Raw genomic sequence first — 17043 nt, 5'->3', positions numbered from 1 at the left:
TGAATTTAACGTCAGGTTAAAAGCTTTTATTTACATAACATGGATAAGCGACATAACTTCTGTCAGGTAGTGTACATCATGCTGTCAGATTACATAGCAAAAACCTGCTGACTGCTTCCATTTGAAATCAGTCCACAGACTTATGGTCGAAAAGCTCTCTACCAGCTTGCCTGTGCTCATGTTATGCACTGGTACAGTTACCACACCCTAAATCATATTGCCAGCAAGTATCTGGTGTAAAGAAAACACCTTCCAGATTGCAAATTACCAGGACAAGATTGGTGCAGACACAAGATAAGCAAGACAGTCTAGAAGATTTCAACTCCAAAGAATTAAAAATTGCCAATGCAACTCTTGTCTATATTACAGGCTATGAATAAGGTACAATTAAAGTAATTAAACCAATATATTTCCAAATTTACTGCTTAGGAAGATTATTTCTTTATGTATATTGTAAAATAATCTTCAAAGCTGATAGTAAATTTAAAGGGCTTGCCTCATCTTCATTAATTGATAAAATTGAAAAGAGCAATTGCACCCATTCTTAAAAAAGAGGGATCTTTAATTATAATGTGTACAGTTCATTGCCTGATTTACCGGCCACTCTATAGTCTCAGAGTGGCCAGTTACTGAGGCAAGCAGCACGTGCCACTCTAAAGCTAGCCGGATTGCTGGATTCAACCAGATTTAGTGCCCGTGTGCTTCTCCTTTGATGTAGAGGAAAAACGTCCAATGCAAGCCCTATGGTAGACCGCTCAGTTTGAACTGAGAGCGCAATTATGAAGTTGGTCCATACTGTCAATCTTCAACAGCCCAAGGCCATCTGGAGAAGGAAGCCAGGAGGCAGGAGAGCAGAGCGCTCCTGAAGAACGGCAGGTAGGAAGCCAGGAGGCAGGGGAGCAGAGCACTCCTGAAGAAGGCAAACAGGAAGCCTGGAGGCAGAAGAGAAAAGTGCTCCTGAAGAAGGCAAACAGGAAGCCAGGAGGCAGGAGAGCAGAGCGTTGCTAAAGAACATCATACAGGAGGCAAGAGGGCAGAACACTCCAGAAGAAGGCAAACAGAATGTCAGGAGGCAGGAGAGCAGAGAGCTGCTGAAGAACAACATACAGGAAGCCAAGAGGCAGGAGAGCAGAGCACTTCATAAGAAATCAAACAGGAAGCCAGGAGGCAGGAGAGCAGAGCATTGCTAAAGAACATCATACAGGAAGCTAGGAGGCAAGAGAGCAGAACACTCCAGAAGAAGGAAAACAGGAAGCCAGGAGAGCAGAGCACTGCTGAAGAACAACATACAGGAAGCGAGGAGGGAGGAGAGCAGAGCACTTCAGAAGAAACCAAACAGGAAGCCAGGAGCCAGGAGAGCAGAGCGCTCCTGAAGAATAACATACAGGAAGCCAGGAGGGAGGAGAGCAGAGCACTTCTGAAGAAACCAAACAGGAAGCCAGGAGGCAGAAGAGCAGAGCGCTGCTGAGGAACATCACACAAGAATCCAGGAGAGCAGAGCACCCCAGAAGAAGGCAAGCAAGAAGCCAGGAAGTAGGAGAGAAGAGTGATCCTAAAAATGGCAAACAGGAAGCCAGGAGGCAGGAGAGCAGAGCGCTTCTAAAGAAGGCAAACAGGAAGCCAAGGGGATATGAGAGCAGAACACTGCTGAAGAACATCATACAGGAAGCCAGGAGAGCAGAGCACTCCTGATAAGGCAAACAGGAAGACTGGGGACTGGGGACAGGAGAGCAAGCGCTCCCGCAGAAACATGAGAAGAAAAGGGAGATTACATCAGTCACCAAATCCGGTAATTGAATAAATCTGGTAAGGTGCGGTGCATAGAAGGGCCAGTTCCCAGGCAGAAACACTTGTATAAAGGAGTAGATTTCCTTCAATCATAAGGAAATATTTATAAAAACACTATTTATTAATTTGCTATTTAAAATATATATTAGAAAAAGAATAAGAAATGTAAATGTATATTTTGTAAAGCCAAATTAATAAATCATGTTTTTATAAAAATTTCCTTGCAGCTGCTAGAAATCTACTCCCTATAACAAGTGCTCCTGATGAAAGAAGACAAGATAAACCCTTTAAAATTTACCTTTAGTTCTATGGAAAATGTATCATAACTTTAAGCCATGAATATCTAGAATGTGAACTCTTTCTAGAATATATTTAGCACTTCTACATCTGCACAGTATCTCCGAACGCCATGTAGAATGTCCTTTTGTGAATATTTCATATATGAAACTACATGTATACTTGCATAGTAATGAACCATTCGATCAGTATATATATAGCGGAGCTGGTTGTTACAGATGCCTTGAGCAAATTTTGCTCTTGATGTCAAGGCTTTCAATTACATCTCCTCTTTAAGGGGAAAAAGATTTAATTAAAAAGGATGGTTCCGTCTTATTTTCAACTCCATAAATACTGCTTAAAGCCTCTTAGTATTATACTCCAAGGAGTTATTCTCCAATGTTTAATAAAGGTAATTCTATCTAAAAAGCGTGCGAGGCTCCGTCTCGGAAAGTCTCGGTTACACCGGCTCAGCCCATTTGTTTTAATTGTATTTACAATTACATATAAGTATTATGGCATTAGTGAATTTCTTGCACCAAGGTGCTTACAGGAGGCACTTCAGCTCCGCATTAACCTTTCCATTGGGTCCAATAGGAAAATCCAATCTTTTCATTTAATTCATTCCCATTTCCTCACTGGGCAAATCACTAGATATAATGGTGATACAGGGATTTATGTTATAAACTGTAATGAAAGCGCTGACTTCTCTGTAAAATGGTCTGATGCACATGGCACTCAATTGAAAGTTAAATACTTCCATGCAATGCCATATAGGTTTTTTCAACTATCTTCCTTAATGGGATTTTCCTGATTAATATAAATTAGGCTGGACTCACACATCCGACATTCACAGTCCGAGTACAGGCAGCAATGTCCAGTCTTATAGCTAAATATGAGGTTGTTGAGACCCACCGCCAGTCTTCACTTAGTAATCTGTACTTGTGAATAGTATGCAACATTCTTACGTATTTTGTGTTATTTTCAAGATACTGTATCTACTTGCTATCACTGAACGGCATGCTGTTATTGAGAAGGATCTAAGGGATAATGTATCTCCTTGTGGAGAATGACATGCCTGCCCTGCCAGTGTAAGGAGGCTTATATCCAATGCAATGCTCCTCTGGGAAATAAAATATGCAAATTGCCTCTTCAGAGAGAAAGAGGACTTGAACTCTAGTGCCACCTATTGGAAGTAGCAATCCTAAGAGTCAATACTGAACCCTTAAAGAGCCATGCCATAAGACTTAGGATAAATGCCAAACCAGAATCTCAATTTACAAACACAGTGTTTCAAAGTGTTGCTCCTCATTAGTGCAAAGTATGATCTCTGATTTCGCGGTACGAGAGGCCTCAGAATGGGGTCTAAGGTGAAAAATTTGCCTTTGAGCAGAGTGACATGCCTGGTCTGGCATGCTAGTGTAAGGAGGCATATATGCCATGCAATGCTCCTAAGTCATATGGTAAGGATTTTTAAAGGGTCTTTTAGGATTGCTACATTCAATAGGTGGCACTAGAGTTTAATTGAGGCAGCAGAGGAAGAAGAATCCCGACACCAGTCCCTGGACACTGGTACGTGTCAGTCCAGCTTAACAGCGCGGTGACGATCTAGAGGACAAGAAAACTAGGGTGCTTAGCCAGAGAGAATGAGAACGTAATGTCCAATAGAAGAAGAATAGGCTACACTCACCGTTTCACGTGCAGTACTTTATTTAGTGGCGAAACAACATGTCGGCAGGCGAAGAGGGACATGTCTGACCTCGCCTACACCCTCCTCACCCGCAGACATGTTACACCACTGAATAAAGTAACAGTCAGTGCTGCCTCTTCTTTTTCTATTGGGCACTAGAGTATAAAGGTACCGTTACCGTGACGTCACCGCTGTGCTCTGCTTTACGGCCGGCCGGCGCTGACACAGTCAGTGCGGGAAGCTGACGCCGGGGGACGTGACAGACATCGGAATGTGAGTATGTACTTTTTTTTTTTTTAACTTTTACAATGGTAACCAGGGTTAATATAGGGTTACTAAGCGCGGCCCTGAGCTTAGTAACCCGATATTTACCCTGGTTACCAGTGAACACATCGCTGGATCGGCGTCACACACGCCGATTCAGCGATGACAGCAGGTGATCAGCGACCAAAAAAAGGTCCTGATCATTCCCAGCGACCAACGATCTCCCAGCAGGGGCCTGATCGTTGGTCGCTGTCATGCATAACGATTTTGTTAACGATATCGTTGCTACGTCACAAAAAGCATGAGGTTGCAACGATATCGTTAACGAAATCGTTATGTGTGAAGGTACCTTAAGTCTTCTTCCTCTCTGAAGAGACAATTAGCATATTTAATTTCACAGAGGAGCATTGAATAGCATATAAGACTCCTTACACTGACATGCAAGGCCAGACATGTCAGTCTCCACAAGGAGAAACATTACCTTAGATACCTTAGATCCCAGTCAGAAGCCTCTCACCTTGCCAAATCAGATCTCACACTTTGCACTGATAAGTAGGTAACACCCTGAAACATGCATTTGCAAATTGAGATTCTGGCTTGGCTTTTATCCTAAGCTGGCTTTTATTTGTATATGCCCTTGAGAAGGACACATTTGTGCATAGCACCTCCTACAACGTGTATTGGAAATTTGAACCTGTTTGTGCTATTTTTATTTGAATGAAGTGTAAACACTTTACGCATATGAATCCTGTAAACCTTTTAAAAAGAATGCAGTTACCGTGTGCATGTCTACCTAAAGGTACCGTCACACTCAGCAACTTTCCAACGATCACGACCAGCGATACGACCTGGCCGTGATCGTTGGAAAGTCCTTGTGTGGTCGCTGGAGAGCTGTCACACAGACAGCTCTCCAGCGACCAACGATGCCGAAGTCCCCGGGTAACCAGGGTAAACATCGGGTTACTAAGCGCAGGGCCGCGCTTAGTAACCCGATGTTTACCCTGGTTACCATTGTAAATGTAAAAAAAAGAAAAACACATACTCACATTCCGGTGCCTGTCATGTCCACGGCGTCCGCTTCCCTGCACTCCTCCTGCATCCTGTGGAAGCGCCGGCCGTAAAGCAGAGCGGTGACGTCACCGCTGTGCTCTGCTTTACGGCCGGCCGGCGCTGACACAGGATGCAGGAGGAGTGCAGGGAAGCGGACGCCGGGGGGACGTGACAGGCACCGGAATGTGAGTATGTGTTTTTTTTACATTTACAATGGTAACCAGGGTAAACATCGGGTTACTAAGCGCGGCCCTGCGCTTAGTAACCCAATATTTACCCTGATTACAAGTGAAGACATCGCTGGATCGGCATCACACATGCCGATTCAGCGATGTCAGCGGGTGATCCAGCGACGAAATAAAGTTCTGGCCTTCTAGCTCCGACCAGCGATGTCACAGCAGGATCCAGATCGCTGCTGCGTGTCAAACACAACGATATCGCTATCCAGGACGCTGCAACGTCATGGATCGCTATCGTTGTAATGTTGTTCAGTGTAAAGGTACCTTTATGCTATATAACTTTTGAAATACTTTACCTTATTTATTTTGTACTGATCCTGGGCTACATGCTGTATTCTTATCTAAGGTTATGTTCATGAGATATTTCCTTTCCCGCTGAGTTTTTCTGGTTGAAGCTGCTTCAGGAAAACAACGGTCTTTTGCCTAATGTGGACTCGCTTGCTCACATTTTTTGTCACCCCTCCACCACCCGCATTGTTTCTCTTCATTTTACGCTATGTAAGAATGAGCATGTTTCTTATTTTAATCACTTCAGAGTTCCCGAACTCTTAAGTGGTTAAAAGAAGTAATTAAAGATGGAACACGTGCACAGCAATGACGTTTTGAAATTGCTGTAGACCATTTCTGACGGCAGGTTTGAGATGCTTTTTCAGTCAGATTCCAGGTCAAATCAGTCTGAAAAACACTTTGTGTGTATATACCCTAAAGCTACATTTACAAATCTGCAGGCTTCAGTGCTGAAATCGCACTACCTATTAGTTCCCTGTCTCTACAGAGATTGCATTCTGGGAAGTGTTATCTTTACACCAAGCATTGAACGTTAATCTGATATACAGTGGGAAAAATAAGTATTTGAAATACTGCCGATTTTGCAAGTTTTCCCACCTACAAAGAATGGAGAGGTCTGTAATTTTTATCATAGGTACACTTCAACTGTTGAAAGACATAATCTAAAAATAAAAAACAGAAAATCACATTGTATGATTATTAAATATTATTTTATTGCATGAAATAAGTATTTGATCACCTACCAATCAGCAGGAATTCTGGCTTTCACAGACCTGTTTTCATTTAAGAAGGACCTGCACTCATTACCTGTCCACATACTCAATCACACTCCAACCTCTCCACCATGGCCAAGAGCAAAGAGCTGTGTAAGGAAATCTGGAACAAAATTGTAGACCTGCACAAGGCTGGGATGGGCTACAGGACAATAGGCAAGCAGCTTGGTGAGAAGGCAACAGCTGTTGCCACAATTATTAGAAAATGGAAGAAGAAAGACAAGATGACTGTCAATCTTCATCGGTCTGGGGCTCAATGCAAGATTTTGCCTCATGGGGTAAGGATAATTCTGATAAAAGTCAGGATTCGGCCAAGAACTACATAGGAGGACTTGCTCAATGACCTGAACAATTTTGGGACCCCAGTCTCAAACATTACAGTTAGTTGCATACTACGTAATCAAGGATCAAAATCTTGCAGGGAATGCAAGGTCCCCCTGCTCACACCTCCACATGTCAAGGCCCATTTGAAGTTCACCAACAACCATCTGGATGATCCAGAGGAAGTATGGCAGACGGTCAAGTGGTCAGATGAGACCAAAATAGAACTTTTTGGTATCAACTCCACTCACCGTATTTGAATGAAGAAGGATGAGTACAACCCCAAGAACACTGTCCCAACCGTGAAGCATGGTGGGGAAACATCATACTTTGGAGACAGGATCACTGCACTATATTGAAGATACGATGGAAAGGGTCATATATTGCGATGTATTGTGAGATTTTGGTCAACAACCTCCTTCCCTCAGTAAGCGCATTGAAGGTGGATCATGGCTGGGTCTTTCAGCATGACAAGGACCCAAAATACACAGCCATGGCAACTAAGGAGTCGCTCCGTAAGAAGCATTTCAAGTTCCTGGAGTGGCCTAGACAGTCTAGACAGTCTACAGACCTGAACTAAAAAGAAAATCTTTGAAGGAAGCTGAAGCTCAATGTTGCCCAATGACAGCTCTGGATTGTGTGCAAACTTGGTCAAGAACTACAGGAAATGTCTGTCCTCTAATTGTTCAGTTTTCTATTGTATCAAATAGTTATTTAATGTAATAAAATGCAAATTAATTATGTAAAAATCATACAATGTGATTTTCTGGATTTTTTTTTATTCTGTCTCTCATAGTAGAAGTGTACCTATGTTAAAAATTACAGACTTCTACATTCTTTATAGGTGGGGAAACGTGCAACATTGGCAGTGTATCAAATACTTATTTCCTCCACTGTAGATAAGGTGAACTGTCCTGCTTTACAGAAACCACATAAGTAAGACCTCACCGGCGAGGCAACCAACACTTTTTGATGCAGCACAACATGCCTATCAAGCATCCCATAGAGAGCAGGACAGACCCAATGATTCTGGTACATGACACTTCTGTTACTATTCTAGACAGTACAGATAAAATTTATCATCCCCTCTCCACCAGAAAACTGACAATAAAAAGTCACAAAATTTGTTACAAGTAGTATTTGACACAAAATTTTGCCACTTTTTTTTCCCCTTCGCGCTGGCCCTAGCCCTGGGGCTTAGCCAGAGATTGATGTGATTAATCATTGTGCAACAAATTTACTGTAGTGTTAAATAGTGCCATACATTGCAAATGAAAACTACGCTCATGGCTATCATAGATTGTATACTCCAGAGTACGGACAGCCCAAAAGATTTAATTTTCCAGCACATCATTCTCCAATCGGCCAGTGATTGAAGACTGGTGTGCAAAACTTCAGTCTGTAGCCATAGATGGCTATGTATATACAGTAACTATGGATTCTAGGTATTTATTGTACATTAATGAACTATTCTTGGTGTTTCCTTGATGCGATAGCTTTTACGATTGTTTGTGCATTTTAAGACTATCACATAGCAAAAAATACATGAACCAATTATTTACTTTCGTGAAGGTCAATGGATATGTTTCTAATGAAATGTTTATAAAAAGATGTAACTGTGTCACTTACCAGTGCTATTAAATGGCTGAGCTGCTGTGTATTTATAGGCTAATATGAATTAGTTACTATTAAAGTTAAGCTCCTGTCCAGCTTTAAAATGGAAAGTTTTTTGGGGAAAAATGCGGATTTATTATTACGCTGCACATAACAACTCATGTACATAACAGTGACTGTACAAGTGTGTTCTGCTTTATGTTACAAGTGTCCAAAGTCGTCCGTAATGCGCTTAGATTGCCGTTAACCTACAAAGAGCTCCTTCCATGATTTACACTCTGTCCCTGGAAACTAATCTAGGTTTAGGCAATTAAGCAAAAATTTCCTGTGGAGGGTGTGAGAACTGATACATACTATATGGATGTCTAGGGGTAACTGATGTGTAGGTACAGTAAGTGACTAACAAGTGTGTTATCCATCTATAGAGAATCAATCAAAATTATTCAACCCCCATCACAAATTAACTTGATTAGCAAAATGTACAAACGTTCTCCAGTCTCAAATATTCTACCCCTGAAGAGAGTTCCCCATGAGAACAAATCTGTAAATCATGTGTCTTAAGCAAACATGATCCTATTATTCAAGGACTCCCTCATATCAAACGCATCAAAAACCTGGACTGGCTAGGGGCTTATTGACTATGAAGCTTGAATGCATGTTAGAATTATGGCAAGGGCTGCTTTCACATGTTATGATTGTGTTCTATTTTTTGCCACGATCATTGCGGAACTACAATATTTGTATTGCAATATTAGAAAATTATCACAAAATGATTAAAAAAAATACAACTTGGTTTCAACATGTGAACACAGCTTAAGTCTATAGAGTGGTCCAACAAGTTAACAGAAAAGATCATTGCCTTGCACAAACAAGGAAAAGGATGTAAAAGATAGAAAAGGCATTTAATGTTCCTAGAGTTGGAAGAAGAGTGTGCAAATTTAAAGTATTCCTGGGTAGGCAGGTGGTCAAAAGCCCTCGAGTGACTGCAAAAGGCTCGCATTATGATTTTGTGGAAGCAGGCATTGAGATTTCAGTTTGCACAGTAAGAGTATGTGCAAATGACTGCTTTTAGTGGCGAGACCACAGCGTAACCCACCTAACAAGTAGTAAAGAAACGCTAAAAAGAATAATCAAATGCACGGCAATGTAAAAATGACTTTTAACTGCTTCAGATTTCCAAAGCCACAAAATGGTTACCTGTGACCTGACCATATCTTATGTTGTGTGCACATATCCTGATATAATATACATATCCTAATATACTAAACGCTTACAGTTTCTATGCTTGGACTCCACGATATACACCTCTTTTGACCCAAAAGCACAAGAAAGGTCTGATCCAAGTTATTCAAAATTGTATAGATGAGCCACAGAAGCTTTGAGATTCTGTTTTGTGAAGAAAAACTGTTATTTTCCATGCCTATAGATCAACGGTATATCTAGAAGAGGAAAAAAGGAGAAAATACTGAAGAGAACACCCTGCCTACAGTGGAACATGGAGGTAGCTTGGTGATGCTCTGCACCAGCTTTGCTTTCTCAGGCACTGGAATCCTGCAGATGTAGGCGGCAAGAAGGATTCAATCAAGTATCAAAAAATCCTAGGAGAAAACTAGTTACCCCCTGTGAGGAAGCTGACACTTTAATGCCACTGGACCATCCAATAGGACATTGATCCCAAGCCCATGTCAATGTCCACCAATGCTTGGTTCTGGAAGATTTTGGATTGAAGAATGTAAACCAGCTCACCCGTGATGCATAAATCAAACCTCGGGAGCACGGACCCGCTGTGTCCAGGCGTATAAAATCCAAAAAAGAAGAGAATGTCCAGCTTCACCGAATCCGTAAAAAAGAGTTTTCTTTATTCACAAACTTTAAACATGGAGGATACAGACTTCAGCACGAACCATATGGGTAAGGATCTCAACGCGTTTCTGGAGACTAACCTCCCTTAATCATGACAATCATGATTAATCATGTCATGTTTAAGGGAGCTTAGTATCCAGAAACGCGTTGAGATTCTTACCCATATGGTTCGTGCTGAAGTCTGTATCCTCCATGTTTAAAGTTTGTGAATAAAGAAAACTCTTTTTTATGGATTCGGTGAAGCTGGACATTCTCTTCTTTTTAAGATTTTGGATTACCTATCAGTTGACTCGCTTGAACCCCATAGAAAATGTTTTACTGGAATTTGAAGAAAATGATTACAGCACTACAACCAATAATACTGGTGAAATGGAGGCATTTGGCTGTGAGGAATAAGATATTATTCCTTAGAAACACTGGCAGAAGTTATTGTCTGACTATGCATTACATTTACAGCTAATCATAACCGCCATTTATTATGAAGTGGTTGAAAAATTCGGAGACTGCAGTATTGCTGAAAGTGGCATCTTGTGTCAAATTTGTACAAATCACTTATATCAATTTTGTTGTATGTATCTACTGTAGATATTATGTGTGTCATATTATTTATGCCTCTTTTCAATCTGCTATATAATTGTCTAAGGGTCACTTCCATCTGTCTGTCTGTCTATCTTTCTGTCTGTCACGGATATTCATTGGTCGCGGTCTCTGTCTGTCGTGGAAATCCAAGTCACTGATTGGTCGTGGCAAAACGCACACGACCATTGCCACGACCAATCAGCGACGGCCAAAGTCTGGCAGCGAAATGGCCGCTGCTTTACTGCCCTGCAGTCAGCGCTGACCGCTCACACAGGGTTAATGCCAGTGTTAACGGACCGCGGTGTAACGCACTCCATTAACGCTGATATTAACCCTGTGTGACCAACTTTTTACTATTGATGCTGCGTATGCAGCATCAATAGTAAAAAGATCTAATGTTACAAATAATAATAATAAAAAAAAGGTTATTCTCACCCTCCGACGTCGCGCTGTCCTCGGCAGTGCAAGCGGCAGGTTCCGGTGCCAAGGATGCTATGCGAGAAGGACCTGCCATGACGTCACGGTCATGTGACCGTGACGTCATCACAGGTCCTGCGCTCATACCAACCCTGGAAATGGAAGCTGCCGCATGCACCGCGCACAGGCGCCAGGACTTCAAGGGCCCTTCGGAAGGTGAGTATATGTTTATTTTTTATTTTAAGTCTTTTTTAACCACACATATAGTGCCAACATTGCTATATACTACGTGGGCTGTGTATACTATGTGGGCTGTGTTACATACTGCGTGGGCTCTGTTATATACTACATCCCTGCTATATACTATGCAGCAGGGCAATATACAACGTGACTGTGCAATATACAACATGGCTGTGCAATATACTACGTGCTCTGTGTTATATACTACGTAGCTGTGCAATATACTATGTGGCTGTGTCAGTTCTGTTATATACTACGTCGACTGTGCAATATACTATGTGGCTCTGTTATATACTACGTGGCTGTGCAATATACCACGTAGCTATGCAATATACTACGTGCCTCTACAATATACTACGTGGCTATGTTATATACTACGTGGCTCTGCTATATACTACGTAGCTGACCAATATGCTACATAGCTGTGTCATACACTATGTAGCTGTGCAATACACTATGTGACTGTGCTATATACTACATGGTTGTGCAATATACTACGTGCCTGTGCAATATACTACGTGGCTCTACAATATACTACGTGGCTATGTTATATACTACGTGGCTCTGCTATATACTACGTGGCTGACCAAAATACTACATACCTGAGCAATACACTACGTGGCTATGTTATATACTACGTGGCTGTGTTATATACTACGGAGGTCTGCTTTATACTACGCACACTATGTTACATACTACATAGCTCTGTTATATACTACGTAGCTATGTTAGATACTACATCGGTTGTGTTATATACTACGTCACTGTGCAATATAGTACGTAGCCTGTGCTGTATACTACCTACATATTCTAGAATACCCGATACATTAGAATAGGGCCACCATCTAGTTTTTATATAAATACTTTTCCAGTGGTCACATGATATTAGATATTGTTATGTTATGTCACACACTCATTAAAAATACACCTATGTTAGCTCACACACATTTTTTAGAAATTGAAACAGTAGAAGTGGATTACTCTTGGCTTTTTCGGTGAGTTAGAAAATGAAAAAATTTATTAAAAAAATGTAAAATTTTTCGAAAATATAGTGTGAAAATGTAGACGAGGTATGGTACGTTAGATATATATTCCCAAGGTCTGTTCATACAAAGTTTTTTTACATCGATTTTTTGGGCTAAAAAAATCAACATATAAAAACACTTCATAATCTAGATTCCCTATCAGTAGGTCTTTGGAGTTAGAGAGGAAACCAAAGAATCTGGAGGAAACCTAAGCAAACACGGGGAAAACATACAAACTCCTTGCAGATGTTGTCCTTGGTGGGATTTGTATCCAGGACCCCGATGCTGGAAAGCTACAGTGGGAACCATTGAGTCACATGTTTTTAATTATAATTTAGGGTGCAGCAGGTGTGTTTTGATGTATTTCTGCTGAAAAAACCTTACCAAAACTCTCAAATAAAAGATTATTATTAAGATTATTATTATTGGTGCAACAAAGGCACATTTTGGCTTATTTTCAGTGTAGAAAACGCACCAAACAATTTACATGATGCTTTTTTAACTCAATAAAAAACACTCAGAGAAAAAGGCGACGTGAGCTATAGGCGTGCTTCTCATTCAAATAAACTTGTTGCATGCATTTTGCATTTAATTGTTAAGCAACTCTGCGTGAACATACCTTAAGGCTATATTCGCAGAGTTTATTAAAATTGATCTCCTCCTAAATCCTCCCCAAAATTGCTACAAAAATAAATGCTTAGAAAACTCTTCCTATTCATGTTTATGGGAAATCCACTTTGCTATTTAGTATGGATATGTGCACTCAAATTCTTTATCAGGCAGATTCCACCTGGAACTCGCCTAAAAAAGTGCTAAACCACAGCAAAAAGTGAACAGAATGCGCAGCAATGTAAAAATGACCTTGCTGTGTAAGCCTAGTCTTTCATTACTTCTTTAAAGGGAACCTGTCACCCCCAAAGTTGAAGGTGAGCTAAGCCCATCGGCATCAGGGGCTTACCTACAGCATTCTGTAATGCTGTAGATAAGTCCCCGATGTATCCTGAAAGGTGAGAAAAAGAGGTTAGATTATACTCGCCCAGGGGCGGTCCGGCTATGGTCCGATCCGATGGGCGTTGCGGTCTGGTCCAGCGCCTCCCATCTTCTTACGATGATGTCCTCTTCTTGTCTTCACGCCCATCGGACCGCGACGCCCATCGGATCGGACCGCAGCGGGACCGCCCCTGGGTGTATAATATAACCTCTTTTTCTCATTTTTCAGGATACATCGGGGGCTTATCTACCACATTACAGAATGCTGCTGTAGATAAGCCCCTGATGCCGGTGGGCTTAGATCACCTTCGATTTTGGGGCTGACAGGTTCCCTTTAAACTGCTTCAAGGTTCGGAAGCTAGGAAGTGGTTAAAAGAAGTAGCATGTTCATTCTCCCCGCAGCTTCTGCTAAGAAGCCGTTCATCGATTATTGTTTAAATTACAGAAAAAAGATGTTTCTGCAAAATATATCTGCCAGCAAAGCCGCTTCAGGAAAAATATTGCTGGACTTTTTCTGAGGTGGTTTTTAATGATGCCGTCTGCACATACCCTGCGTACTTTTTCTGAAGATTTTTGAAAAACACCTAGTGGAAAAAAAAAAGTAAATGTCACTTCTTTGAAACTGATTGTGATGGATTCTGTTCCAAACTTTCCCCAATCGCTTGAAAGATGCTCCAAAAACTCCAGAAAAAAGGAGAATTTCCTTAAGTGCTTTTCGCATGAAAAACTCAAGGCTATATCCACTCTGAGGTTCTTTTTTTATGTGTATTTTGAAGAAGGAAAAAAAAAAGGTAGTGATAAGGTGGGAATTAATTATGGACACTCAAGTCAAATGGCTGCAAAAAGCATTTGGAAAAAAATGTTTCAATATCTTAATTCAAAACTGCGTCAGAAAACGTAAAAATCTGCATCACATCGATAAACACTGGCAAAAAGGACTTTGATTCTTAAGGCCGGTTTCACACGTCAGTGGCTCCGGTACGTTAGGTGACAGTTTCCTCACGTATCGGAGAGACTGACTCACTTAGACACATTGAAATCAATGTGTCTCTGCACATGTCAGCGTGTTTTCACTGACCGTGTGTCCGTTTGGAAAACACGGAGACATGTCAGTGTTCGTGGGAGAGCATGGTTACACGGACACATTAAAGTCAATGGGTCTGTGTAAAACACGTACCGCACACGGACGTTGTCCGTGTGCAGTCCGTGTGCCGTGCAGGAGACAGCGCTACAGTAAGCGCTGTCCCCCCCACATGGTGCTGAAGCCACCATTCATATCTTCTCTGCAGCAGCATTTGCTGTAGAGAAGATATGAATAATCCTTTTTTTTATTGTTTCTCCTGTTTAAAATAAATATCCATGTCCCCATCCCCCCCTCCACCACCTGTGCGCCCGCCCGTTGTTATTAAAATACTCACCCGGTTCCCTAGCTAGCGCTGCTTCCTGTCCTGGCTGCACCTTCTACTGTATGAACGGTAACGTGGGGCCGCCGATTACAGTCATGAATATGCGGCTCCACCTCCCATAGGGGTGGAGTCGTATATTCATTACTGTAAATGAGTGGCCCCACGTGACCGCTCATACAGTAGAAGGTGCGGCCAGGACAGGAAACAGCGCCAGCGAGGGAGCCAGGTGAGTATTTTAATAACAGCGGGCGGGCGCACAGGGGGTTGGAACATGGATATTTATTTTAAACACGAGAAACAATAAAAAAAAGGATTATTCATATCTTCTCTACAGCAAACGCTGCTGCAGAGAAGATATGAATGGCAGCTTCAGCACCAGATGCAGGGGACAGCGCTTATCTCTAGCACTGTCTCCTGCACGGTGTGTGTGGTACCCAGTCAGCACACGGGCGGCACACGTGTGCCGCACGTGTGCCACACTGATGTGCCACAGAAACGCACGGGCACACAGACACGGATAATTCCGGTACCGATTTTTCCGGTACCGAAATTATCTGGACATGTGAGACTGCCCTCAAGTGGATTTCTCAAGAAAACCACATCGGATTTATCTCTCTCAAAAAAGATTAACTTTGTGTGAACATTCCTAGTCTTGGCTTTTATTCATAGTGGAGCCATGACTGTTTTTCTGGATCTTAAGGACTCATTGACTTATGATAGGATCCATCATAGTTTCTTGATATTTTTGATGGCTATAATAGTGCCGCATTATTCTTGCTATAAAAAACCTGATGAAAACACACAAATGATGATGTGAACAGAGCCATACACTGATAGAAGGTGGGACAGAGAAATGCTATTATTTATGATGTTGCTGCTTAGTTAAAAAAAAACAACACATAATAAAGCATTTATCTGTGCTTACCAGTATTATTTTAATGTTGTTACTTATGACTTGTATATGAACTATTGAATTGTAAAGTGCTGCGGAATATATTGTTGCTATATAAAGATTATTATTATTGCATATAGGATATATGTTTGATTTCAGAATGATCAGCTGAAAATGAAAATACTGGAGCGTCACCCCTACAATGACAATTAAGGTTAAGGCAATAATCTGTCAGTAATACACACATAAAACACAAGCAGTGTTAATTGTGATGTACAATAACCAATGCAAGAGTGGCTCGGATAGAAACAGGAGTGTTGAGGGAGCAGCACACACTTTTACATCTTACCAAACAGAACTTTTCCTTTGAAAGAGATAATAATATTAATTAAAAATAACACCAAAAACACAAAACAAGAATTGAAATCGACTTCATCAGAAAAAGCAATATACATGGGACACGTACCTGTAATAGTGAAGTCACCTAGTGCACAATGAAAACAAAAGAGAAAGAAAACATATATTAGTGAAACCACAATTTTCCTTGTAACATGCCACAAAGCACTTATGCCATATGACTGAATCAGGAAATCACAATTTATGCCGACAATACTCAGTCCTGATTCTTAAATTAATAGATTTTTTAAATTTATAAAAAATATTTCCAAGTTTGCGTAAAAAAAGAATGAGGACACCTACTGTTTCCTTTCAGCAATTTAAATGGAACCTGCCACCTTGGAAAACACTATTAACCAGCGTTCATATGCTGCCTGCCCGCCTTACTGAAAGTGAGACTATCGGGGGAGAATGCATTTATTTCCTCCTGAAAGCCGCCGGCTTTCAGTCGTGAGGGTCATGCACGGAATGGGACTACTGGGAGAGAAGGATACTTATTTCCTCCTGAAAGCTGCGGCTTTCAGTCATGAGGGTGATGCACGGAGTGCTGCCTGGTTGCCTTATTAAAAATGTGGCTATCGGGACAAAATAAACTTATTTCCTCCTGGGAGCCACTGGCTTTCAGTCATGGGGGTGTGGACAGAGTGGCTCCGCTCACAGCATCACTTACTATACTGTGAGAGGTTGCTGTAAGCATGCGCCGGGACTTAGATTGACATCTTGCTCTTCACAGATAGGCTGATCCGTTAACAGTCAAACAAAGTGTTGGGGAGTGCTTATAGCCAACACTCACAGTATAGTGAGTGATGTTTTGAGCGGTGACTGTAACCACTCCAGGCACGTCCCCATGACTGAAAGCCTGCGGTTCCCAGGAGGAAATAATTTAATTTTCAGCTGCACTTTCAGTAAGGTGTCCAGTCAGCACTCTAACA

At 41.5% G+C, this 17043-nt stretch overlaps 1 protein-coding gene across 2 annotated transcripts in view; it reads right to left on the bottom strand.

Moving 5' to 3' along the window:
- The window catches only part of SLC8A1 (solute carrier family 8 member A1), a 469783-nt gene that overhangs the window by 80570 nt on the left and 372170 nt on the right, over positions 1 to 17043 (bottom strand). For both annotated transcript variants that reach the window (XM_069769002.1, XM_069769003.1), the window contains exon 4: positions 16182 to 16199. In XM_069769002.1, coding sequence (XP_069625103.1) covers positions 16182 to 16199 — 18 coding nt within the window. The remainder of the gene's footprint in view (positions 1 to 16181; positions 16200 to 17043) is intronic.

Source organism: Ranitomeya imitator, chromosome 5 (assembly GCF_032444005.1).
Source record: "Ranitomeya imitator isolate aRanImi1 chromosome 5, aRanImi1.pri, whole genome shotgun sequence".
In the NCBI taxonomy this organism is placed as follows: Eukaryota; Metazoa; Chordata; class Amphibia; order Anura; family Dendrobatidae; genus Ranitomeya; species Ranitomeya imitator.
The sequence above is the reverse complement of the archived record's forward strand: the minus strand, read 5'-3'. Positions and strand labels throughout refer to the sequence as shown.